Source organism: Necator americanus, chromosome X (genome assembly GCF_031761385.1).
Source record: "Necator americanus strain Aroian chromosome X, whole genome shotgun sequence".
NCBI classification, from domain to species: Eukaryota; Metazoa; Nematoda; class Chromadorea; order Rhabditida; family Ancylostomatidae; genus Necator; species Necator americanus.
Genome location: NC_087376.1, coordinates 11,999,654 through 12,026,608, shown reverse-complemented (window position 1 = coordinate 12,026,608; position 26,955 = coordinate 11,999,654). Strand labels below are relative to the sequence as shown.

At 43.1% G+C, this 26,955-nt stretch overlaps 1 protein-coding gene across 3 annotated transcripts in view; it reads left to right on the top strand.

Moving 5' to 3' along the window:
- Positions 1-26,955, top strand: part of RB195_022542 (uncharacterized protein) — a gene marked incomplete at both ends in the record, with an annotated part of 71,705 nt that overhangs the window by 17,626 nt on the left and 27,124 nt on the right. For all 3 annotated transcript variants that reach the window (XM_064209698.1, XM_064209697.1, XM_064209696.1), the window contains 7 exons: positions 2,512-2,605; positions 10,434-10,578; positions 10,650-10,737; positions 15,144-15,262; positions 21,320-21,425; positions 21,503-21,608; positions 21,745-21,859. In XM_064209698.1, the coding sequence (XP_064065576.1) occupies positions 2,512-2,605; positions 10,434-10,578; positions 10,650-10,737; positions 15,144-15,262; positions 21,320-21,425; positions 21,503-21,608; positions 21,745-21,859 (773 nt within the window). The remainder of the gene's footprint in view (positions 1-2,511; positions 2,606-10,433; positions 10,579-10,649; positions 10,738-15,143; positions 15,263-21,319; positions 21,426-21,502; positions 21,609-21,744; positions 21,860-26,955) is intronic.

Sequence of the window (26,955 nt, the reverse complement as noted above, 5' to 3'; positions counted from 1 at the left end):
AAATCGAAGATGACTGGGATCGAATCGAGACATATTTGTGATCAACACTGGCAAATACACAAGGGGTCAGCTTTCGTTCAAGTCCATATGTTACGAAGGGAGGAACTCGTTTATTCAGGCCTCAGACAATTTTCGGCATCCGTCTCGCCTTTCCTCGATCCTTTCTTCGTTCTCTACATTACTATTTGGTTGATTATGTTGTTCCATTCTGTTTTTAACCGTCTGAACCAAGGAATTACCTAATTACCTGGTGCGTGTAATATACAAGGTTTTGGGGCTGATCATTTTTGATGCGCTCCGAAAAATAATCGGCTCTCGGCTAATGAAACATCACAAAGAAACAAACCGCGATCAAGAAGTCAGCTTTCGCTCGGTCTATCGACAACTGACCAAGTGTTAATTTTCAGGCAAGTGATCGACGTGTGATATCTATACCCGAAGCCTCTGCTGTAAGCTTTTCTGGGCTTCGAAGCCGCATTCGTCTCTGCTCATCGAGACCGCCTTCTCAACGCTCGTCGCGCCGATGGAGTCCCAGGCAAACTCGTGCGCCTAATAAACATGAAAGACATGAATCGAAGAACAACTGTTACTGTTCCAACGTCAGTTGGATCAGTAACATCTTTGGATCTTTTGGATCTTTTTGTTCAACTGTACCGTCGAAGACCAAATGCGAAGAACAGTTGAGCGGAATCCCGCCGATGTCTTTTTAGCACCATCAGCACATCTCTTGTTCGATCTCAAGTATGCCGACGATGTAGTAATATTCGCTCCAAGCAGCGTGAAATTGCAGCATGTTGAGAACCTTGTAGCGCGTTAGCTGCAGTATTGACTGTAACTTCCTCTGTACAAAGACAAGCAGATGTGGGTCTTTTCGAGACCCTCAACGGGAAAGAAGAGTGGACGGACAACGTATTCAACACGTGGATAAGTTCTGTTATTTTGGCTGTATGCTGAAAAATGATGACAGCTATGAGATACACATTCAGGGAAGAAGCGCTAAAGCCAATTCAGCATTCAACTCATTGACAAATTGTGCCTGTAGTCGACTCAAATCTCCAGCGAACGCTAGCCGTGAGTTCACCTATTCGCAATTCGCCCTATCAAGATTTACGGATCTGAGTCTTGCGCAGCACTGTCAACAATGGTGGGGAGGCTTGAATGCATAGAACGAAAGCTGCTTAGACGACTACTTGGCTACTCTTGGCTTAGGATATGCCACAATGAAGATCTTCACGCGGAAATCGATGTGGTGTAGCTGCGGATGATACGTGGAAAATATCAACATCTTGAACCGCGAAAGTGGCTACAGAAAGTGGCGTTTAGACGACTCTTGGGCTAGTTGTCCACTTTATCTTGGTGATGCTTCCAGATTCAAACTGGAAGAGGCTTGTTGGTTGTAAAAGAAAGTTTTGGACGGAAGTGGAGAAAATATCTGGAGAAACTTGACGTTTAGGCGAAGCAGTTCAATCGAGACGAAGTGTTCCGTAGATTAAGATTCCGTAGATTGAGTAGCAACGGATTTATAGATTCAATGTGAGCTTTAGCTGGAGATCGAACAGAATGGGCTCGGACGTGTTTGAGGGCGACACCCTTTGGTGAAGATGTGGATAGCTGTGTAACATCCGCATCCGTTTAACTCAAGTAATTCATTGTTGGATTCTAGATTCTCGATCAAAAAGACGATCTACACGGCTTCGAAAAGAGTTAGAGTCATTCTGTAATTCTCTTTGTACTCAAAAATGATGAACTTCATTCGAGTCTCATAACGAAGAATACAACAACGTGCGCACAAACTAACGGCAGTGTGCAAGTTTCGCAAAGCTTTTGGATCTTCTTCACTCCGTTGAAGCAGAAGCAGTAGTGAGCAGCAAACCTAACGAAAGAACAGGAACGAAAAAGAACACAAGGTTGTATACTGTCGTGAGGGTTTATTGCAACTCGATGGACTGGCATAAAGTTTGATGAAATGATCGGAGAATGTCTATTTTGCATGCTGTCACCATTCTTCATGGGTGTGTGCCTCTTCGCGAATGCTATGTATTTTCCACTTGCGTCCCCCTCTCTTCAGTCAAATGCAATGCGTTTTCCGGTAATTCCACAATTGAGGAGACCTTTACAACGGCACAAAAGTCTCGCCTCATTGCTGCCCTAGTCATTTCATAAAGTTTAGCATCAACTGACATGGAGTTGTGCATTGACGGTTCTTCAGTTGTCAAATCTCTGAAAATGGCGTTTGATTTCCATTAGATCCATCTTCGGTATGCAAAATAGCTGCTTAAAGAAAATTGCCGGGAAATGCCTATCTTCACTGACCTCATTTTTGTCTAAAAGCGAGACAGCATTAACCTTTGTGTCTGAAAACCAAACAGTTGGACATGTCTGTTGTTTTTAAGTCCTTGAGGTTCTAAGGCGAAGGATCAGAGGTTTGCTTTGAGGAGGAAGTTGATGGGTGCAGATAATCAGCATGTGTTTGATTTCCTTTGGTTTAAAGGCAACGTGTGTTGTTTTCAGTTACCAAGTCATTAGCACCCCAACTGACATTTTCATGATAATGGAATATGTATCTGGTGGTGAACTTTTTGACTACATAGTTAAACATGGACGCGTAAGTAATTTTTATATTATGAAGAATATGTTGGTTCTGATTTATTTTTTCTCGTTTCTGGACAAACCGTCTGAGGCATTTTGTCACATACGAACAATATACCATGAAACCCTCTAAGCGGCATGTTGCGTAGGGCGTAAGCGCAGCATGTGTGCTGAACTCGGGCGACGTCAAAAGTCACGACCAGCTCGCTCGACTGTAGCGCGTGCTCCTGCGGTTTATTTCAACATGACCGCCAAAGGAAGGGCGGGAGCAATTAGTTACTACTATCATTATAGTTATTTCTACTATTGTTGATTATTTATTATTGTTATTATTATTGCTATCGTTATTATAAACACTTTTTTATTATCTTAGTAATGCGATGTTGGTATGGCTATGATTATTACTGTTATTACTAACATTATTAATGCTGTTATTATTATTATTATTATTATTATTACTATTATTATTATTATTATTATTATTATTAATTAACTTATTTATTTATTTATTGAAAACACCTACAGGTGTGCCATAAAACAAAAACAAGATGGAACTGAACTCACTAGAATTTCGCCTAAATTTTCTACAACAAGACTGGCGCTTCAAAGCACAAGGGGTCACAAGGGGTTGGCAGGTCATTCTCCTGCGGGACAAGAGGTACTCGTGAAAACCGCCTGACCTCTCCTGACCTCTTTCCAGCGCCGCGCGCCTCCGCGTAAACATATCACGGCTGCCACTCCACCAGCTAGACATCCTATAAGACCGCCTTAGATTATCTAGATCCCGTCACCTTATTGCTCTCTAATCAACGCTGCGCGCGACGTTCGCGCCGCAACGAAGCAGTGGATACTACGGACTTAAAAGGGAGAGGAATGTAAAACGAATTGATGCAGCAAATTCTGATATACGAATATAGTAAACTAAGCGCATATCATCGGGAATTAAGGAGAAAAACTAGATCCTTTCATCCAATTAAAAGATATATCGAAAAGATGGTGCAGGGAAAAGAATAGCATGCATATAGTTTCACACATCTCATAATTTCACACATTTCACGTCCAAACTGTTCTACATAAACTCGCAGTGCATAAGTATGTGTTTGTCACGATGTCATTCAACGAATTCATGTTCAACTTTCGACTGCAGCAATTATACGCCCAGCAACTTCCTGTCCTTATTACTCTGATGCTGTCTTTAAACTCCTTTCTATATTTTATCTTTTCAAAATTACATATATATATATATATATATAATGTTTAAACAAAGCGCATGTCAAATATTTCCATGCTACCTTGTACGTTTTATAGGATAAAACTTTGTATGGTTTTTCAAACTTCTTTCAACAGCATTTTATCGCTTCATTTGTATCTGTTCTCTACATGAAATCAATATGACAGGTTAAGTGTATTAGTGGCGAAGAGAGACCCTTGTATCTTCGAGGTATACCTTTAGGTACAATGTTTGTCTGCGAGGCATTATTCGCGCCTCGTTAGGCGTTCGATGGCAGTTTTACTCAGCTAGATAAGCGGAAAGAAATTCCTAGAAAGCAAAAAAAAAGTTAAAAAAATAGCATTACACCGATCAGGACAAATTCTTTGGAGCACCTTTTGCATTCCAAGAGATGGATGATTAATTCCCATCTAACAAGTCAAAACAGGATATCTTCATTTTCACTCGCATTTTTAAATGGCATATATACAAGTATACTTTATATAGAGTTCCAAACAACATCTAATACCAGGCACTTTCGTTTTCCTTCGATTCTAAAAGCGCATCGCAAGAGCTCTGGGCGTGGCGAAGAAAACTCCTCCTAAGAGCAGCAGACGCGGCGAAATGGGCAGGGGGGAGGTGGTGGTGGTGTGGGCAGGGCGTCAGCGAGGAGTAGCACAAGAGGATCAACCAGGCTACTGTAGCGATTATGACATGACGCTGTCAGGAGACGCGCCGTGCAATTAACGACGCCCATTAGTCTCCTGGATACGCGGTGGCACATCATACTGGTATTTCTTGATCGTTCCCCATTCTCCTCCTACAGAAGGTGAGAAGTCCTCACGGGAGATCCTTTTCCTAGACCCAGAACGCTACACTAGATAAACGGATACCAGGGTTTGGGTGACCAACTTAGCCAACTTAACGGAGAAATCCTACAGGGTCCCTGGGCGAGCGGATAGGGGGACCTCAAGCGCAACGGCTCACCAACTTTGCTATCCTTGAACAGCTAACCACCAGTAGGAGAGAATAAGGACCAACTATAGGGGCTTGTTTGAAAAGAGCATATCAAGGCAGAATTCCAGCTAGCTAGTGTCATAATAAACAACAGAAAAAAAGAAACTAGAAAATATGAGCTAAAAACTTATATCAGCCCAATGCTTATTGTGGTCGTGAAGAGAACGAGTTTGCTCCATATCTCTGAAACAATGAAATTTTAAGGTGCCCGCAGAGTTCAGAGCCGCACGGGCGTTTCCGTTCGGCGGCTCTACGCTTTGATGGTTATTGAGCGCAAGGTTGTGAACACTCAATAACTATCGAAATGCGGAGCCGCCGTACCGCACCGTCCGCGCGGCTCCGAACACTGTGCGCAGCTAAAATAGTAAGGACATCTAATTTAGATATTCTGCTTTTGAATTATTATTATTATTACTATTATTATTACTAATTATTGTTTTTGATTATTATTATTACTGTTATTATTGGGTGCGTGTAAAGAGGGTCCCGGCGGAATTTCGAGCATGCCCCGGTCATGCCTCGTCAGAGCAATTAGCGATGGTGCGTGTCCTAAAGAGATTCACTTTCGTTGGCACCTAAATAGCTGACTCTGCTTACCTACCGCTATCATACGCTGCATCACCGGCTAGAATATAATTCACTTTCTACCAAATTGTCCTGGAGAATCAGACACATTCACTGCAATTTTCTGGCGTGAGGTGATCTCAATTTTGTAATCGTACCAGAAGCAAGAGAAATCCTCACGTGAAGTATGAGAAGGTTGTACCTAATAGCTTCAAATTATGTACATAAAAATTTTCTTTTAAACGGAACATTCCAACTCTCAAAAGTAACGGTGATGAGAATTATCGTTATCCTTTAACTCCCAGGCTTTTTTGTAGCCTAATTTATTTCTGGACAGAGGGACCTTCTGTATCTCTGACTTCTTGGAACTTACAGGAGGAAAAAGAGTTCAAATTTCGTAAGATTTCTAGACTTTCTGAGGGAGATATAAAGACAAACTAACTTCCTTTCTTTATTAGAACACCATACAAAATCCCATGTACTTCTATCTAACACGATTGTTCTTTGACTTACTCGGTAATTTCGACAGCTCACATCACTCTTCTTTGCATATTTCCTTGTAAATGCGCAGTTTTCTGCGTCTCTAACTAGAATAACATCTATGACGGTTGTCTGCGTCTTCATGAATGACGGGAGCGTGACCTCGTCGAGGTACGTTCGCGTATCCGCCGTCATATCCGCTGGGTACGTTATGTCTCGGAGGCATTCGCGGAGAATCCGCTGGGACTCTCTTTACCGTTCCCCATTATTATTAACTTTCTTGATTTAATCAGCGAGCTGATTTCATCGCCTGACGCGATTATCCGCACCTTCGTCGAAGTGTGCCGTCCTTGAACACATCTCTGCCCAAGCTTCTCGATCTTCTGCGAGAGCTTGCACAGAATCAATCCATTCGTCGCTATTCCATATTCTGCGAAACCTTACGTCTCATCTGAACTGCATATCTGCGCTGAGTGTCCTCAGGTCTTCTTTCACCGCCTCAGTCCAGAACTTCCGTTTTCGGCCAGGTGGCGTCTTCCAACTTGAACCCGACAAAATCCTCAGAACTCGTTGAACAAGGCTTGGTCTCGTTAATATGTGACAAAAGAAGCGAAGATAATTTTCTGTAGCCACTTTCGCTGTTCAAGATGTTGATATCTTCCACGTGTCATCCGCCGCTACACCCCACCGATTTCCGCGTGAAGATCTTCATTGTGGCATATCTTAGGCCAAAAGTAGCCAAGTAGCTGTCTAAGCAGCTTTCGTTCCGTGCAATCAAGCCTCTCCATAACCGTTGATGGTGCTGCCCAAGTCTCCGATCCGTACATCATGATGAGGCGAATTGCGGACAGGTAGACTTGCAGCTTGATTTCGTTGGTGATGGGTGTCAACCACAGACATTTCGTTAAGGAGTTAAATGCAGAAGTGGCCTTAGTGCATCTTTGCTGAATATCTTCTCGTAGCTACCGTTGTTCTTCGGCGTACAGCCCAGGTAAGAGGACTCATCGACGAGTTCTATCGGTTGTCCTTCCACCCTGATTCCCGTTCGAGGTCTCGAAGAGATCCACATCTGCTTGCATTTATCAGGGCGTAGACGTAGTCCATAAGTTGCGGCCAGCTTCGATACAAGGTTGACAACATGTTGAAGTTTCGTACTGCTTTCCGCGAGTATAACAACATCGTCGGCGTACTCGAGCTCAGTCAAGGGGCACCCTGATGGTGCTAAGACAATGTCGGCAGGTCGACTGTTCTTCGCATAATGTTTCGATTGCGAAATTGAACAGGAAAAGTCCTGCCACTGCCCCTCGTCTTACTCCAGTTACCACTTCAAACGGTGTTGTACATCCGGCTGGTGTTCGAACTGCAGCAGTTGTTCGTTGACTCATGTCATCAAGCAAGCGAACGAACTCCTGGTACTCCACCGGCGCGGAGCGCGTTGAGAAGACGGCCTCAGTGAGGAAAGTCGAACGCGGCTTCAAAGTCCAGAAACGTCAGTTGCATTGGCTTCGAATACCGCTGCCAGATTTCGATCACTCTCCTGACGATGAACACCTGGTCAGTCGTAGATCGGCCAGGACGAAAGCCAGCTTGCTCGTCGCGCGTTGTTTCTTCGCGATGTTTAATGAGTCGGTCCAGGATAATGCGTTCCAATACCTTGTACATAACACGCAGCAAAGAGATTCCTCGATAATTCCTGGGGTCCGTGACGGATAACTTTTTGTGGCGGGGAATTATGATAGCGTGTCTCCACGAATCAGATGAACGTGTTCGAGTTTAGGAGCTGACGGTGCTAGCCGGTTCAGCAAGGTCTTGAAGTGTTCCTTCCAAATTGGAAGGGTTGCTTCACTGACAGCTACCCCATTGGCAGTGTTCAGGACAGACATCTTTTCATTTTGCCGCTATACTGTTTTAGTAGAGCATAGGCTTTCCGCGGGTTCCTGTCTTCCCACGCCTTCTCAAACTCCATCACTCTTGACGTCCACTCCTTATCGCGGTCTTGTTGCAGTTGACGACACAGCTTCCTTCTAAGACGCTTTCCTGGTTGAAGTCACCAGCGCTGCGCGCGACACATACAGAATTGTGTGTGGATTTTGTTTCCGCAGATGCATAGGGAAACATCTTCCGCGACAGTAGAGCCGGGAGCGTTTCCCTTGCAGCGTCTTGGATGCACATTGTGAAGGAATCCGCATCGCTAAGCTTCTTCCTGGTCCGTACTCCAACATGAATAGACACACGTTGGCGGAATTTTGTTCTGTATTCATCGTCTTTCAGACCTGAACGTGACGTCCCAAACAGCTCTAGATTTTCGGTTATCTGACTGAGGAATGTTCCTCGCCAGAACTTTGTCGAGCTGAAGCTTAAGAGTCCTCATCTTCCGCTTGCGCTGCTCTTCAGGCGTTAAAAGGGTTGACCTCTGCCACGTGAACTGATGGTGTTGATGATTCCTCTTAAACGTGGAAGCGATAATGAGATCCGTCTGTTCGCACAAGTCGACCAGACGGTCACCGTTGTCCGACGTGCGCTCCGCTGCATAGTACCATTTTCCTAGCATACCGTTTTTCATACATGTTAATGCAGCTCTTGACAATGGTTCAGTGATAGAATGCTAGCCTTTAGGGAGGATGACCTTGGTTCTGTTCCAAACTGCGCAACATTTTCATCCTTGTGCTGTATTTTCGTGAGAAAAAGACACAAACGACTAAGCGTGTTCTTTGATAGCATGACCATTTTTGTTTACAATATCTTGAATTGGGAGGGTATAGCGCAGTCGGTAAGAGGTTCCGTTGTCCACACTATCGATCGGAACTTTGAATCCTCCCTCAATCTGCTCACCACGCCTTTCATCCCTTCGGGGTCGATAAATTTATAACAGACTTGCCTGGGAGGATAAAAGCACTGACTTTATCATCGGCTCCCCCCACTCCCAAGTCGCAGGGAACAGGATTGGAGTGGGTGGGGGCAACGCAGGAGAGTGATCAGCGATCACCATAGCCTTGGAGCCACTTCAGAGCTTGTTACTTTGCTCACACCGCCTTCATGGCGGCTGTCGGGGCGACGAGCGCTACGCCGCCTCACGTCGATTGTGGCGTTGTTATAAAATACGGAAATTTTGATAGTGAAGTTTGTATGCATATAATTCACGAAGTATCGTTATGTATCGAGTAGAGACGTCTTGGTTGTCCAAGTCATTCGTGACCGCTTCGGTCTCATCTGAAATAGAAGCCTTCTTCAAGCCGATGAAAGTGAAACACAACGTTATCTTGTCGTCTTGCGATATTTTTAATGAATTTTGAAACAATGTATAAGTGGTCAATCCTACTGAACCCTTTTGGAAGTTCTGCTTGCTCATGACTGGGCTAGCATGGCTGTACTTAACTGACTAGGCTTCCTATGCTGTTTAAGATGACGCTTAGGAAGAGGTTGTAGATGACAGAGATAAGTATATTGTACGATAATTGCTGTGGATGTGCATGAATTTCCTTTCTTATACAACATCAGGACCTCTGCTTTTCCATTGCTTAGAAGTCTTGCATTCTGACAGGTAACGAGCGAAGGGCCTCACTAGTGTGTTGGTAAGGACCGGCGGTAGGTTTTTCATATGAGACTTGATTGAGGGAGTGGGTTGACATGCCCATCACCTCCCAGATGGTGAGCAGTCAAGTTCACAGGGCTGTTAAAGAGATCTTAGCAGAAGTTGTGAATGACCTTCTCCATCCTCTTTCTCGATGCTGTGGTTGTTCTATCTGGATTCCGGAGAACGCTCATCTTTTTTCTATGAATTCCGACTTGAAACTCGTGTAGCTTAGCTGCATGCTGCCGTATTAGCTCTAATGTTTCCAGAGGCAGGGAACTCTCGTGGTTTTGAAATTCTACTCTTTCCTCGTACAGTCAAGAATATGTTCTATGAGTCTTTCATATTCCCTGTCGATGTTGTCCACTACGGTGTCCTCTCAAAGGGCGACTAGGGAAGGGAAGAACTCCCTTTCGATGATCGTACTGGAACTTTGCGGCTTTCTCGTCTCTCCATGCGAAGGACATCTTCTTCGAAGAAGGCGATATTCCGATCCATTATAGAACTTCGGTACAGCAGCGACATCCGACAGGCAAAACCTTTTGCGGACGATAACGTGGTCAGTTCAGTACGGTATCCTCTCCGGACAGGTTCGTGTTCTCGACGCTAGCTTGTACAGATGTAAGCTATAGTATATTAGCTATTATATATTTTTGAATAATGCTGTATTTCACACTATGAAGTTTCAATTCAGTCTGCACATCGTCCCTTTATTGCTACAATCTAAAGTTTTCCGCACAGGGCAGATTTCCCGATAAAATACCCTTTGTCTTTCGAGTCCCTCATATGCGTTTGAAAGCGGACTATTATGCGAGTCTTTTTTTTTGTGATGCACTATATAAGTTATTGGATTTTCAATTTGTTTCAATCACTCTGTTTGTAGAACGCACCGGGTCCAAGAAAGAACTTTGCATGTTTTATAGCTGTTGGTGGCTAATCAATTTTGTATGTATTATGTTGTATCCGTTTTTTTTGAGTTCACTATTACGCTCGCGTTTTCAGCTCAAAACGCCCGAGGCTCGCCGATTTTTCCAACAAATTATTTCTGGAGTGGATTATTGTCATAGACATATGGTTGTACATAGGGATCTGAAGCCCGAGAACCTTTTACTGGATGAGCATAACAATGTGAAAATAGCAGACTTCGGTTCGTTGCTTTATAGTTTTGTGTTCATCCTTTTCTCCTTTATTTCCTTTTTATGGTAAGTCAACTTGAAGGTCTATCCAATATCATGACGGATGGCGATTTTCTTCGTACTAGTTGCGGATCCCCGAACTATGCTGCACCAGAAGTGATTAGCGGGAAGTGGGTTCATTTAATTCGTTGTGTTTTAGTATTGCTTAGAGAGCGGGTGGATTCATTATTGAAGGGAACAAACGTTTAGTTCTACAGTTGTATCTTTCCCATGCAAATTTGTAACTGCGCGATATTTGTGGACTACGGGGTTGCTACAACGCAAATGGCTTGTATAATTCCAAGGATTTGCTCGGTTGCGTGAACAACATAAGCAAGAATGGTGCAAGTTCTATCAGTACGTAGTACACATGCATACTTATGTGTTTGGAATTAAACAATGTTGATGTTGATAGGATGTTGATGACCTATCATGTAATGATGTAATCTTTATGATCTTCCTGGACTTGCAGGACTTGCGTTGCACCGTATTAAATGTTGGTCTATTCTATATGACTACTTCCATATGTAAATACTTCTTGATATTCTTTTCATCTTCAGCGTTTGCCTCATTTAGTGGCAGCGTCCGCCTTTCTGGTTAGATGGCAGCATTTCGGTCGGTGGTGTGTTTGATCAGGATAGATACCAGCTAGCTTTCAGCGTGAATGTTGAGTGTTTGTGTTGAATGTGAGTGGGTGTTTGTTGGATGCGCGAAGTGACATCGATTTCTTTCCTGCTTAGTCGCCATCACTTGATTCGAGCAGGCCCACATCGATCGCGGTTTTGCTCTAGCAGCGCTGTTTCTATTGTGAGGATGAAAGGATGATGCTGCGTTGTAACATACCATAGACATACCTTCCCCGTTAGTGATAAGTATTGTGTCGTCATGTCGTCATAAACTAATTTGCATCCTAGCGCAGCCGTTGTAGAAGAAGGTGACGAAGTGGGATTGTCGTCTTGTAAATATCGTGCTTTCGATGACGAGGTTTTGCGAATCAGCGAATTCCATAGCGGTGGATTCACATCTGTACGCACAAGAGACAAAGTGGTCTGGTAGCAAGGCAAAAGACGTTGGACTCTCAACAACACCTACTAAACTGAATTTCGCTGATTCCTTCAACCTCCTCATCGCAAACACGAATTTGACTTTGTGCTCATAGGACATCGTGATCGAAAGCTTGTCAACAGTGGGAAATCATGTACAAGTACACGGGTACAAGGTAGCATCGTCCGGCTATCCTCACGATGGAAATCGCTCCTCTAAAGTACAACCACGACGATCGATACGGAGCCGGTCAAGTCAGGTGCTTACTATTAAAAGGAAAAGAAGCTGAAGTTACCTCACGTCGAGAACGTCGAAGACATCTGGTGGCTCGTACGCCGTGAGATGGACGAAGTCGCACAGTGCTCAGTACAAAATGGAAGATAGAGAAACAGAAGGGACGAGGAAGAACGAAGGTCTGTGAGAAGAAGCATCTCTATCACATCCTATTCAGCAATAACACACCGGCAGAATTACAGGAAAGCCAAAGAAGATGCACAGAAAGCGGTGGCTCTAGTGAAAGCCTCGCCACCGCCAAACCGATGTTGAAAAATCCTACTTGGTCAATGACGAAAATGGATACATTTGGATGGAGCGGAAAAGGTGCCAAAGCGGTCGAGTAATTACATCGAAAGCATCGCAACAGGAGAGTTAACCAACCACCGATTCACTTATCTCTGCGTTCTTATGAGCCAGTTCAGCAGATAACCACTAACAGAACTGAATAAACCCTGAAACAAATGAAGGCGGGGAACATCAACAGGCGGAAGTAACGTTATTGGAATCTTGTAAACTTACTAGTATAGTTTCTAAAGAATTGTAGTAAAAAAAGGTGTCCATGGGTTGCCAGCGAAACGTACTACTTATCTGGGAAAAAAGGGTAACGGAAATGGTATTCCCTCTCATCTACGTCGGTCTGTATCAAGGAATAGCCTTCTTAGCTGTTTCTCATAATCGTCATGAGCACCATTACGGGACATTTTCCTGAACCTGCACCGTGGATGTTGGCGTCTCAAGATAAAGAACTGGAGCAGCAGACAGAACTGTAGCGCTATAGGCTAGTAACATTTGGGTTACGTCTCAACGTCTGAAAGAATGAGTGCATGACGGCTAACGTAAGCGGGGCTGGCTTTATCAGGACTGGCACAAAAACAAATGCAAACTCTGGCACAAACATTCCTGGGAGCGACGCTTTCAAATATCTCGGTTCGATAATCGCGTTCGACAGCAACCTGGCAGGTGAGGTTACTGTTCAAGTAAACGCTGCGTGATCGAGGTGGTGAGCAACCGCCGGCGAGTTCTGTGACAAGAAGATGTCTGACCGTCTCAGGTCAAAAGTGTTATTAAGTCAGTTACTTTTTTTTACTCACGCGTACCGTTTTCAATTTTATTGTTTCTTAATCACACGTTGATGATTACCGGTCGATCTATTCACCATAAGTGTCTTTCACATCTGGAGGGTTGAGACTCAAAGAACAACTCAACAGCAGATTTGAGGTCAGTGAAAGAATTGAACAGCCTTTGTTTCAGGGAATGGTAAAAACACCGATCAAGTGGTAGTCTTGGGACCGCTTCTCAACATGGGCCTTAAGTCAGTGGCCACACGTCGCTTCGGCCATTCTCCAAGCGCCCTTTCGCTTCAGCCACTAACTTGAGGCCCTGGGTTGGGAAACGGCCCCTTAGCGACCCTACTACTCAGACCACGCCCAATTAAATGACGACCTGTTCCGAGCCACTAAGATTCCATGAAGCAAAAAGTCTTCAATTCTTTCGCTGACCTCAAATCTGCTGCTGAGTTGTTCTGTGGATCTCAGCCCACTGTTCCTGGTACCACTGGTACCAGTGATTTGTAACCTGTAAAGAAAATGGAGCGCTGTGATAGACGCTCATGGTGGATACATCGATCGTCAATGTATGATTTAAGGAAAAAAAAACCATGAAATTTTGAGCCTCATGTCACGGGAGTTCCCTCTTCAATTGAAGGCTTCTAAGCACATCAGAATACACACCGTCACAACTCTTCACACACTTAGGATTGAGCAAATGAAACATCATAAGGTTTATTTTGCTATATGTACAAGCGTAAAGTATTGCTTCAAGGTAGTTCAGGTAATTTCACCGGTAATCCACCCTCAATTTCGTCAATCTTACGGATGTCTCTGGCGCTGCTCAGGTCTCTGATTCCTAGGCGGTATTTTTCCTTTTCGTTGTAAGCTGCGTTAAAAATCTTACCTACGAGAGGGGTGTTCGAACCTCGAAAATTTCTGCGAAAGATGCCTCTATGTGAGGGAGCTTAACTCCCATGTCAGATCACTAAAATAAAAGATCATAGGTATGCAAACAAACCTTGATGTAACGGCATGTGCTTCATTAAACTGCCTGCCTTCTTCTAAAGCGAAAACTTGAGCTGAATGTTAAGCAGATGTGGTGATGAGACTTAAGGTTGTAAAATTTTTGTTTTTGAATGGAAAATTGAAGGATCACAAAATAGAAAAGTACAAGCAAACTTGTGAGATAACCAAATGTTACTTCGCAAATTTACCATGTTTTAATATAGCATGTTGTTAAGCGTCCTTAGTTCTTTAGTTGTAGTTGACTGCGTGTCTGCAGATCACTTCTTTTCATTGCTTCTTTATTTTCGTATTGCTAGAAAGCTCGTCAAATGTGTTTGTATCGTGATCGTGGAGATTATTTTACCAGATTCAATATCCTAAAGATATTCCTACTATCCTAGATCTAGTCGAAGCTGAGGCAGCGAGTGCTTTAAATAGAACGCTTGCAAGTGACCGTTTCACCAAAAGATAGAGCATTCAATAAAACGACGAAAACATGATAAGGTGTGACGTGTTATTGTAAAAGGTCTCGATTGTAATCTTGAGAAAAGGAGTTTATAAAGCATTGTTATTATTACTGTAGATCACATCAGTGTCTCACTGGAGAACGTTATTGCGTAGCGGTAACAGTATGGAATGAAATGTTTTGAAATAGTAGGTGTTGGGGACGAAACTTGAGATGTGCTCGATGGGAATGCGTGATGACTACGAGCCACTTTTGTATGAGGCAAAAGCACTCACGATCCTCATGTTTTGCATTAACTACGATAGTGCTGCGCTCTGCTAAACGAGTAACATTGCAGAACGGGAACATGGAGGAGGATTTGGTTGTGGTCACTTTTTAACTCTAGATAACTCTTATCTCCCACTACTTGTTACCTATTGACAATTGTCTATTTCAAGCAGTAGTAGAAGTGTGGCAGTTATTTTTCCACACCAATCACATGCAAGGTCGGTGATGAGTTCTAGTGCAAAGTTTCCTTAACCGTGATTGCTGCACTGTGAGTTGTAGACCACTGAGGCAATAGTTATTCAGGGTGTAAAGTTTGCACTTTAAATATTTGGAGAACTGCTTGGTGTATTCTATGCAATAGCAGTTCAGTCATGGTCACAGTTTCATTTCAAAAGAAACGCTTATAAAACTGTCTGTATTAACTTTATAGGCTTTACGCTGGTCCTGAAGTCGATGTTTGGTCGTGCGGAGTTATTCTGTATGCTTTATTGTGCGGTACATTGCCGTTCGACGATGAGCACGTTCCAACACTGTTCAGAAAAATTAAGTGTATGTTTTTTTTTTTTCTTTCTTGTATAGTCTTGGTTGTTTCGCGATAATTATGAGAGATGAGAGAGATTGTACCACAGATACTGTATCGATGAAAAATGTGTTATTGATCTTTACGAAGGAATAGGCGAGTGCGCACGAATATATGAGTGGTAATATATGAGGTCAAGTGCTTGATGTGCAATGCAAATTACACAGGGAAACTAGTAGGAGCTTCGGAATGAGGATTCCTGAGCACGTGATGCTTTATGTTGGCTAACGAAATAGAAGGGAAAGAAATACATTGAAGACGTGCTGGATTCTTGAAAGAAACGTTTCGGTGAGCGATAAAATGAATGACTATTGATAATGGATGAGTTCGTGCCACTTGTACTGCTTTGCCAGCTTTAATTGCTTCATACTGCGCGATTTGTAGATCAAAAGTTCGCTGTTATCATGCTGATGAACCTACCCAGCAATGCCCACCTCTCGTTAGTAAACTTTGCAGCGACAGGTGCGTGCTACTAACATCCGCACATCTAATGTAACAATGCGTAAAAGTAGTTTCAATGTATATAGCCTCTGCTTACACTGTCTTGAACGAATATTGGAACGCTGACCGAAGGTAGTGTGGCACTTGACGGAGTGACTCGACTTACTTGACTTAATCTGCGGGCTGGTGTCATCGCCTGACGCGATTACCGGCATCTTCGCTAATGTGTGAAGCTTGCACGGAATCAATCCATTCTTCGCTATTCCATATCCTGCGAAACCTTACGTCTCGCCTGAACTGCCTATTCACGCCGAGTGTCCTCAGATCCTCTTTCACCTCCTCAGTCTTGATCTTCCGCTTTCGGCCAGGTGGCCTCTTCCAGCTTGAATCCGACAAACTCCTTGACGAAGTAAGCGTGGAATTATTCTGATAAAGTTCTATTTAAGACCCTGAAGACTGCGATAAGCCAAAACATCAGACTTATAAAGGGTTAATCTAAAACCCTCGGTGAGTTCATTAATAGAAAACATTCAACATTCAGTTTACATTGAGTAATATGTTGAAATAGTTTCTGGTGTTATGTGTTGTCGTTGTCTTAAAAGCAGCATACCACGAATCTGAGGTGATGCGGATTTCAGGTGGAGTATCCATATACGGGATCGTGGATTATAGAGACGGAGGTAGGTTCGCTCGTCTCTCCCCGCAACACTGCAAACAGCCGCCTCCAGAATGCTGTTTTGTCATCTATTGCAACATTCCACCCCTTGCGCCGCCTCCGCCCTGCTATTCGTCGAAAATCAATTCGGACTGCCCTGATAGGCAGTAAGGAACGCTACGCGTGCAAGGATGGCGCGCTGCAATGGAAAGGCATCGTACAAAACAGCATTCAGGGGGCGGCTGCTTGAAGTGATCCAGGGAGAGATGAGCGGAACCACCCCGGTCTCCATAATCTACGACCCCGTATACGGATACTCCACCTGAAATCCGTATCACCCCAGATTCGTGGTATGTTGCCTTTAACCATTCTACACAACCTCTACACAAAGATGAACATTGCTATGCGGTGTGCAGACGATATACTACCCGAAAACATCGAGATCTCACGCATCTCACTTTTGAAAAGGAAACATTTGGAATGAAGTTTGATGAACAAAATACAGGAACCTAAAAGGAATAGTGTCAACAAAACGAACATCAGATATTTAACAGGAGGACAGAAACAGCAGTATGAAAACCAGAGAGTGTTGCCGCTTCTTCCTGCCATACAGTCTCTTCCGTCACCCGTTTTTTACATGCGTCGTCGCCCGTATAAACGTAAGCAACAACAACATTATTGGATGTGTAAAATGGGATAACGGCAACATCCATCAGATAATATCTTTTTCTGATGATGATGATGATGATGATGATGATGATGTGTTCGATTTCACTCTAGTACCCTCGCAGGAGCGCACGGTCAAGCTTGATGATGGGACACGACTTTATGGACAACGACCCTCTCCTCTCACCTTCTGCGCCGAGTTACGAATTTATAAGAAGGGAGGGCGGACAAACAGAGTCAGCAATAGGACTTTTCCGGCAGGACCAATTTTTGCAAGATAGCAAAAAACTCAGAGCAGCACTTCAAGGATGCGTATTTCAATACCGCATAGTTTCTAACAGTTTATACGTCAATTTAATATTATATAACGGCCAGAAACGGTCACATGCTGTGAATATTGTTGTTTAGAAGATTGTTAATAACTGCGTGAGAAGAACACCTTGAGGAACATTTTGGGCGTTCAGTGTTCTGTCGCATGAATTTTTGAAAGAAGGCTTATCATTTTTTCCCATCTGCGTCCTATCTAAATGAGGAATGAAAAGGAGGTGGCTAAGGAGTGTGAAGGTACTCCAATAGCGGTTATTGTCTGATATAACATACAAGAAACCGAATGGCTTTAAATCAAGTATGACTCGAGTTATTGTCTTATCTACCAGAAAAACAGTGTCATGTATTAAAAGCTCATTATCATATTTGCATAGAGAGAGAATCTAAAGGAAACTATATGCACAGTTTTTCCTTTCCAGATGGTCTGATTCTCTTAAGAGTTGGATGAGGAATCCCAAGGAAAAAAATACACGTAAAAAGTTAATTTTTTCGAGTTTGAATTTTAGAAAGACTACGAATATTGTATAACATTTTGTACAACAAAAAAGTCTACAAAACACTTCCTCAAAGTGTTTACTTCGTTAAGTTATCAGTGATCTTCTAAACCTAACAATGTTCACATAATCTGAGCGCTTTGTTAACTCAATGATATTAAATGCAGGTGTAGATTGATGAAAACTATGTAGTGTTGAGTAATTAACCTTTTGGGTACAGTTCTAGTTTTATCTCCTTCTCAGAAATTTCGATCAGTAGGTAATCGAACTCTCGAGATCCTTTGTAGGTCATCTCTTCAAGAGAACCCACTACCGACTTCCATTCTGCTTTTCCCTCCTCACTCCTCTTGTCCTCTCATACCCTCCATCTACGCCGCCTCCTATTGGGAAACTCCTAACGTACGCTTGACCTTGATTGTGAGATTTAGGTCCTCATTTGATGTTTCCAGGCGTTCTCCTGAAGATGATTTAGGTACTGTATTTTGGCGTTACTAAAGGTGATGTTGTAGAAAGTATGGTCAGTACAGAAAACTTCAACTTTCTCTTGTTCGTTGCTTAATGTTGCGGTGTAAACAGCGAAAATAGTTGAAGCTGGCATTGGTCCACACTTTTCACTTTTTTGAAGACCCCAAGTGAGCACGTAAAAGGTGCCCAGTGGGTGCCTTCAGCTGTTCAAAATGTCGTTGTTCATTGTCGCAGTCGTGTTGACGAGGACAGCGACTTCCCCAACTCTTCTGTTGCCGCATGTTCTTGGGAACTGTTCTTCTTCAGTGATATACATGGTATATACGATGTCGCCAGAAATATATACTTCGGTAAAATGGGGTGGGGGAGTGTATATATGTATCTACTCCATAAGTTCCCCTGCTGCTGAATGTGTAGGAACAGTTCTTGTTTAGTGTTATGAGCAACACAGTTGCCTGTCTCGCTTTATTTTGGACATTCCAATGACATCATACTTTCGATGCAAGCTTAAGTACGTTACATGTACAGATCGTCACCTTAGTTGTGTCCCGTTTTGACAGGCTAGACGACTGTTGCAATCCCTTCTTTGGTACTGTCACGTGTGAGTGTGCATGTGTTGCGTCTCACCTCTTTATACTTTTACACATGTGTAATCCTCTGCAAGATTTCCTTATCACGTTGGTAACATCCTTGTTAGAGACACGCACGCAAACGGCTTATGACGATCTGACGTGAAACTTTATCTTTATCGGTATTTTTTGTTAGCAGCGTCATTCTGTTGTAATTGTTGGGGAAAAGAGAAGAGACACCCATACTTAGAGTAAAGGATAAAGTCACCGGCGTATCAATCCACTTGGGCGTTTTGCTGCGATTCGTAATCGTTCAGGTTTTGGAGCACGTGTTTTCCTATACAATGACTTGCAGGGACCAGCCGATCATCAAGTCAGTGTTTTCATCCTCTAGTACCTGCTCTAGTACCAATCTATCGACTCCGGAGGGATAAATGGCTTGCTTTGCACTAGAGCGTTTTCGGTCCATCGACCGTGTGGCCACAACGGACCTTTAGTCGAGTGCGTAACACCTATTTAGGTCTTTAATTAAAAGCATCTAGTTCTTGTGAAGATGTAGACGAAAATTACCTGGTATAACTGCAAATTTTGGACACAAAGTCGCTGTGCTTATAGTTGTCATACGTGAAAGCTGACCGCTGATCTCGTTGAAAGAAATTGTGGCACCCCTATATACTCCAAATAATGTCTCCAAATTGTGGCTTTAACGAAGAGGTATAGGTGTAAAATCAAGTTCTCTTAGTACTCTCCAAATGTAGTACTGACGTATTGGGAAGAATTGTGGGAATCATTGTTTCATTTCATCACCATTTCATCAGTGCTTAAAGAAAACAAAAAAGGTGTCGTTATAAAGAAATATAAATTTAGTTTTACAGAAAATGTCATTATTTTCAATTGTTATTGGTCACTGAAGGCGAGCGAAGGGAGCACCAAAAGAAGTCTGGGGTCCAGCGTTAGCCGAGCGTTCGTTAGTACATCTGTGTTACCTGCGCGATAGGCCGAAGAGGCCGGCAGCTCGCGCTTGTTATGAAAGTTGGCCTTTGGTATCTCAACATTTTGAGCATTAATCATTAGCGTGAAGGTATGAAGTAAAGAAAGGGAAAGCAACCGACTGCATGATCAATATTATCCCCTAGAGAGTAGCAGTCATGCTCTCCTTTCAATCTCATTTTTTGCATGAGTCTCCCGAGAAGAATTTCACTGATAAACGGTCAACTTCAAAGGAACTTGCTCATAAGGAATCCGGATTGAAACTGTCGTTAAGATGGCCACGATTGCAGGGCATCTTATTTGCGCAGCGAGCTACAATGAAATGCGGCAGTCAGATCAAATATTTTTATTCCAACGTTGAAAGGAATAAAAAAAAACACTGCACATATATTTTTAGAACAATTGTAGGTTATTCAGGTGTACTCACAAGCAGCTTCTTGAAATCATGTTTCTTAAAGTCAGGCCACTATATTAAGCAGAACGATCCCTCGCAATCATAGCCTAGTTAAGCCGTATGTTATGAGTCAACGAACATGCGATCAATCTGTTCCCTATTGTAACTTCAGATTTGCTGTTATTTTTTATACCACTTTGTACTTGCTTTCCACCTCAACATCTGATTTCTATCAGATATTGAGGGGCGAGTGTGGTGTAGCGGTTAGAGGTTCCGCTTCCTGCACGATCGATCGGAGGTTCGAATCTGCCCTAGTGCTCACCAAGCCTTTTATCCCTCCGGGGTCGATAAATTGGTACCAGACTTGTCTGGGAGGATAAAAACACTGACTTGACGCATCGGCTGGCCCCTGCAAGTCATTGTTTAGGTCAGATTCACGTTCGTAAACCTCAAACGATTCTGAATTGAAGTGAACGCAGTGGCGCATCCCAAGTGGATTGACTAACGCCAGACACTTTATACCTGTTTCTAGAAGAACTCGATCGTGATAGCGCTCTAACAGATATGCACTCCTGACTTTGTCTCTTGGTGGAAAGACTCCAACATCGCCAAATTTAACCAAAGCAGGCTTTTCAGAAAGTGGAGCTGGTCCTTCCATGATTATAGTGCGATACCCAATTGCACGAAGTGTTCAGCATTTCGCAATCAAATTTAGTACAATCATCATGATGAATTAGGTTCTTCTCTATTCATTCCTATCTTTCAATTAGTGTTTTGCATTATAAAAGACTCCTCTCTACAGATGTAGCTTATTTACTGCGATCCTTTTTAAATTCCTTCCCTTAAATACGGTGAGGATTGACTAGAAAAGCAATGCTCGCTGAGAAAGCTGCAAAGTAAGGAAGTATTTTTTTTTCAAATTAGCTTATTTTGATGCGGCCTTATCAAAACTACTTCATCAGCTTACTTATCAATACTGTTTTATAACTTCACCATTAAGTTCTAATGTTTAGAATTTGTTTTAGCTGGAGTTTTTCCTATACCGGATTACTTGGACAAACCCCTCGTAAACTTACTTTTACACATGTTAATGGTGGATCCTATGAAGAGAGCCACAATCAAAGAAGTCATGTGTGTCATTCTTTTGACTTTTCAATTTCTTGGAGGATCAACGTTGTGCTACATTTATTTTTTCTTGTGAATTGCAGTGCTCATGAGTGGTTCCAAAAGGATCTGCCCGCTTACCTCTTTCCGCCAGTGAATGAATCTGAAGCATCTATTGTCGATATTGAAGCTGTTCGCGAAGTCACGGAGGTACATTTTGCTTAATAGGACGAGATTTCTGATCAGCTTTGGAAAATTCATTTCCTTGTCATCTCGGTTGTGGTGGGAGTAATGTTTTTTTTTTCTGAATAGTTTGGCTATTCCATGATAACCATTGATTTTGTAGCGGTACAACGTCCCTGAAGAAGAGGTTACGGCTGCACTTCTTGGAGATGATCCGCATCATCATCTCTCAATAGCTTACAATCTAATCGTCGACAACAAACGAATAGCTGACGAAAGTAGGTAGCTTCTTTCTATATGTTTATGAATTGAGCAACTAATTATACTAGTAGAGCTTTAAAAAAAGATCTCCCTCCTCTAACGTGTGCATGTTCATTTGAGCCATTTAACTTTGCAACTAATACAGGTGATAGGCATCAAATTTAGTGGGAATCTCACTGTTGTATAATTCTAGTCGAAATCCAGCCGTAGGATCATCAACAATCAGTCATGTAATGATCTTATGGTGTAGGTGAGACGAAGTTCTTTTTTTTTGGAAGTAATCAATCAGGATGTAAAAATTACACCCGAAGATCTCAACGACATCGGCAACAATTTGAACATAGTTGAGGCGACTCGTTGTTACCTCAAAATAATCTTTACAAAAATTGTGTCAGAAACCAGAATCTAGATCGACTCAACATATCCCTTGGATTGTACAGAGTGGTTGAAATGTATGATCCTTTTTTTCCTACTGCTAAAGGAAAGCATAGAAAGTTGGGTTTGTAATGTTTCGAAAGACTAAGGTTCTTATCTATTGTCCCGTTGGAATGAGCAACATCTATCAACGTTCGTCCGAACTATGTGTCTTTCTCTCTATCGGGCTTCCCTTTTCATGGTACTTCTACTGCTGTTTTTTGCTTTGCAACTCGTCGTTCTTCGATCGTTCGCAGTGTCTGGCTTTGATCTTTCCATTTGTTTGATGTTCGTGAAGGGATACTCCGAGTATTCACCGAAGATAGTGACATTCAGCTAATGCGTACTTCGGTAAGAAGCCCAGTGATGAAAGTTTCTGGTGTTAGTGGGTGGCGCTGCGCGATGTGACGCTGTCTAGGTTGAACGCAGCATATCACGAATCTGACGTAGTATGGGTTTCCCAGGGGAAAGCTAGAGATGGGGTTATGTATTGGGGATCAGGGAAGGTTTTTATGGGGAAAAGTTTATCTGCCACTGCAGCATACTCACTGTCTCAGTATCCTGCACTCTGGGCCCTGCCGTCTCAGAGCTTGGACTCTATGGCGACCGGTGAAAGGTGATCAGATCTCATTTTGCTCAGGACGTCTTCGACGCAGGACCAAGGGGACACGTGCGCGACTAGCCGAGAAGACTGTCTTAGACTTTGTACTTACAACGCGAGAACAGTGTCTACAGACGCTGACCTACATGCCCTTCTCGGAGCTGCAGAGCGTATCGCATTTCACGTGATTGCTCTGCAGGAGACTCAAAACAGAAGGAGCGAGGTACGACAGATGAATGACAGTACGCTCGTCATTCACGGAACGGTTCGTCGCGAAATGTAGGCGATGTTGGTTTTGTTGTGTATCCATCTGTGGTCCATCCTGTTGATCCTCACGAGATCCTGTCACTTCGTCTGACCATTCTTCGCCTCTGCCCTTTGGGCCAAAACCGGTCAGCATCATCACCAACGTCAGCTGCTGATGAATCCGAACTGGACACGTTCTATGAGGAAGCGATCCGCAACGAGCTCTTTTATAAATTCGTTGTCAGGGACTTAAACGCAAAACTGGTAAAAGCTACAGAAGTGGAATACAGAGTCGGAAGATTTGGATTAGGGGCAGGAATGAAAATGGCAGTCGTCTCGTCGAAGCGTGGTCCACCGTTCGCCTCTTTCATGGAAATCTCATTATGAAAAAACATCGTCGGTGGACATGAGAATCGCCTACTGGCACGGCCCGTGTGGAGATCACATACTCACTAACCGAAGAGAAAGAAGAAGGACTTTGAGGCTTGATCCTAATCCATCGCTCACTGAGAGGTTATTAGCAAACAGTAGCTGCAGAAAGGCGTTGCAGGAGGATGTTTCGAAATACAAACAGAAGAAGATTCTGGAAGCAGAACAAAGAAGAACGAGTCTGAAGAAGTGCTGCAGGGACCTTCGCGATTATAACATTCCTCTAACAGCCTTGCTGAGCGAAGACTGGATCCGCACTTTATTCTGTCGTAAGATGGAAATAATTACGGAGAGGCTCTACTCGAACCTTTTCCGTTCATCAACTCCTATGTCAAGTCCGATTATCCCCACTGTTGAAGTCCCACCGCGGATTCTCCCTTCGGAATTACCAGTCGTGATCAAGAGCGGGAAACTTGTTACTGCCTCCGGACCTGATTTTATATCAGAACACTTTTTTGGGCTGGTGTCCATCCACTTTTTGTTGCACGTATGGGCCAACGGAGAGCTCTGCTGGATACGGCTCAAGGACCTCGTCAACGTCATTCACGAAACCTCAGAACATCTTCGATGACAATGGTGAGGGAACGAAACGAGTGGAAGAGATGTTGGGGCCTGCACGTAGAGTGAAGACGGGCCATCTAAGCATCTAAGTCAGTACCTGAACAAGTACAGCGTAAGTCTTTCTGCATAGAAAGAAGCACCACGTTTTTTCCTCCATCTCTCCACTTCAACGATGTCTTCAGCGAAACGAAGATGGTGTACATGCTGGCCATCAACTTTCACTCCCATGTTATCTCAGGCCTCACGTCGCATTCTCTAGAGTGGCACTGAATATTTTGGGTGAGATTTTGTCACCTTGATGTCGATTGTGACATTATTGTAGAATGGGGGGAGTAGGCCTTGGTTTTCCAAACCTTCCAACGACCGTTTCCGATTCAAATGAATCGAAGGCCTCCTTTAAGTTGGTGAAGGTGAGATACAGCGGCATCTTGTATTCTTCTTTATTTTTCTGAATGGATATGTATGTGGGTATTTCTTGTACAGCAGCACAGTCTTGCTGGTGTTCCATTGCTTAGGATCGCTGTTTTCGGACAAGTAACGACTGAAGAGTTGCATTGAAAAGTATTGGCCGTAGGTTATTCAGACCTGACCCTGTTGAGAGAATTGTAATGAAGAACTGTCGGTCACCCTCTTTCATCTTATATTTCAAGAACACAAGATGAGAGAGGGTGACCGACGGTTCTTCATCGACATGTCAGACTTTAGTGAGCTCAGGTCAGGTCACTCAATCAATCACTTGGGGATTCATTCTGTTGACTTTGCAGCTTTTTCTTCTTTCTGAAAATGTTCTTTGAAGGAAGCGATGGTCCGATCCTTTCAGAGCTCAGGAATTGCTAGTTCTAATGGGTGGCCATAGTCTCCATGATAAGCTCGGAAAGCCTTTCTCTCTGTTCATTCCATTGCAGGCCAACGTCTCTCGCAACCCCTTTCATGGTGGCGCTGGCATACCAAGCATTCTTCCGAAGTCTGAAGTCTCTTTCTTATTGCTGTGTCGAGCGTTAGTCATGGGCAGGTTGTTGGGATCTAATCCCACGGGTTTTCTGTTAAGGCAGATGGAGCTTATTTGTTAGAAGCTATTCCGTACCGCTTCCTTCAGTCACTTGATTGAAGCCTTCTGGCAGAATCGACGTTTGGGATAAAAGAATCAGTCAAACCTGGCGCAGTAGCATCCTACCACAATCCATAATCTCACAGTACGAATGAGTGTGAGGAACATGGAATTTTTGGAATCAAGCATTTCTTTTATCGCCATGAATTACTAGTCGCTGTTGAGTGGACTCCAGCAGTTTTCGGTGCTAGGAATACTGCAATATCTGCATGCATTGTTTGCTGTGTTTATGAAACACACACATCAGAGGCTACACTGTAAATATCGAGAACTACACCATCTACTGCTGACGAAAAGAAGGTGGAAGGCTGCGCGGTAGCTGTAAAGAAAGGCTACGACAACATAGTGAAGGAATTTGTGTCAACCTCAACCAAATGCGCTTCTGTACGATTGCTGACTTACACAGCATACAAAATCAGGATAGTACATTGTTTACTCGCAAATAGCCCTTCCACTTTTCATTTCTCAGACGAATGAGCGAATACGCTGGGTTTTTACGATTTTTTTTAAACTGAATGTTCGTCTGCTTTCTAACTTTTTTCTTTTATTTAACAATAATTATTATATCCAACGGCATAAAGTTAGCATCCGGGTCATCAACTGCTTCCGTTAATGCGTTGTTGAAGCTGTATCAGTGCATGGGCATTAAAACGTGACAAGCAAAAAGAAGTGCGACGTATGTTGATTGTTGACTAAAAATAATCATGAAGTCAAATGAATATAGACTCTTTGACCTCTTTGACCATGTAAAAAAAGAAATGTACGCATTTCACCGACATGACAATCGCTCTTATTCGTAGGATGATCATTGTTGGAATTGACTGGAGTGCGAAAATGGGGATTGCGCAAGAAGTATGTGTGCTAGAACAGTATTATCACATGCAGCATCGTTATCGTTGGTCGAATAATGTGAGCAATCTTCTTCCACGTTCAAAAGGACCATTCGACAAAATCAACATACTCGGCATGGGTGAACTCCGACCAATTGGAAATTGTCACATCTCATGTAGATCCGAATACGGAACATGATCATTTAGTTTTATTGTAGAAAAAGGTATTACGCTGGAGAGGAACAAGGTCGCACAACGTTAGTCTGGTAAATCGGTGACAGATTTCTGTTTTTGATGATAAGGTCTATCTACTCGCTAAGATTTGATAATGTAGATCCTGTTTCAACCGGAATACTCTTGTGCTTTGCCACGCGGGAGTTTGCTTGTAAAGTTCTGAAAATGATAATCCTTCATTAAACGCTCGAAAGGCCTTAGTGTGGCCACACGCATCTTTTATGCACTACATGGATGATAAAGAAAGACGATAAAGCGGAGATTTCTACATGATAATAAGCAGCGAAAATGCACAAAATAATTCATACTTCGTTTACACTTGTTCCAAGTTCATTATTCTAGTCGACGTCTACGACAGAGAGGCAGCAAAAGATAGTGGTAATTTGTGCGCGTAAAAGTATGTATCTCTCACATTCAAGTGAAATCATTAATGGAATCAACTTAAGTGAGAAGAGTCCATCCCCTAACACCTAAGAAGCGGAAGATGACCAAAAACATGCATCATGAGTCATGCTTTTGCGGAACGTTTAAAAATCCTGAGCCGTCTGCGACGTCGCGTTCGATTCTCTACCATCACTCAGTTCTCAGTCCAAAGAGCTCTCGGCGTTGAGAGGCTACCCAGACGTACAACGTCGCAGAGTACAGAACAGTGGCACAGGAATTGATTCTATGGACTCTTGCTGAGGATCG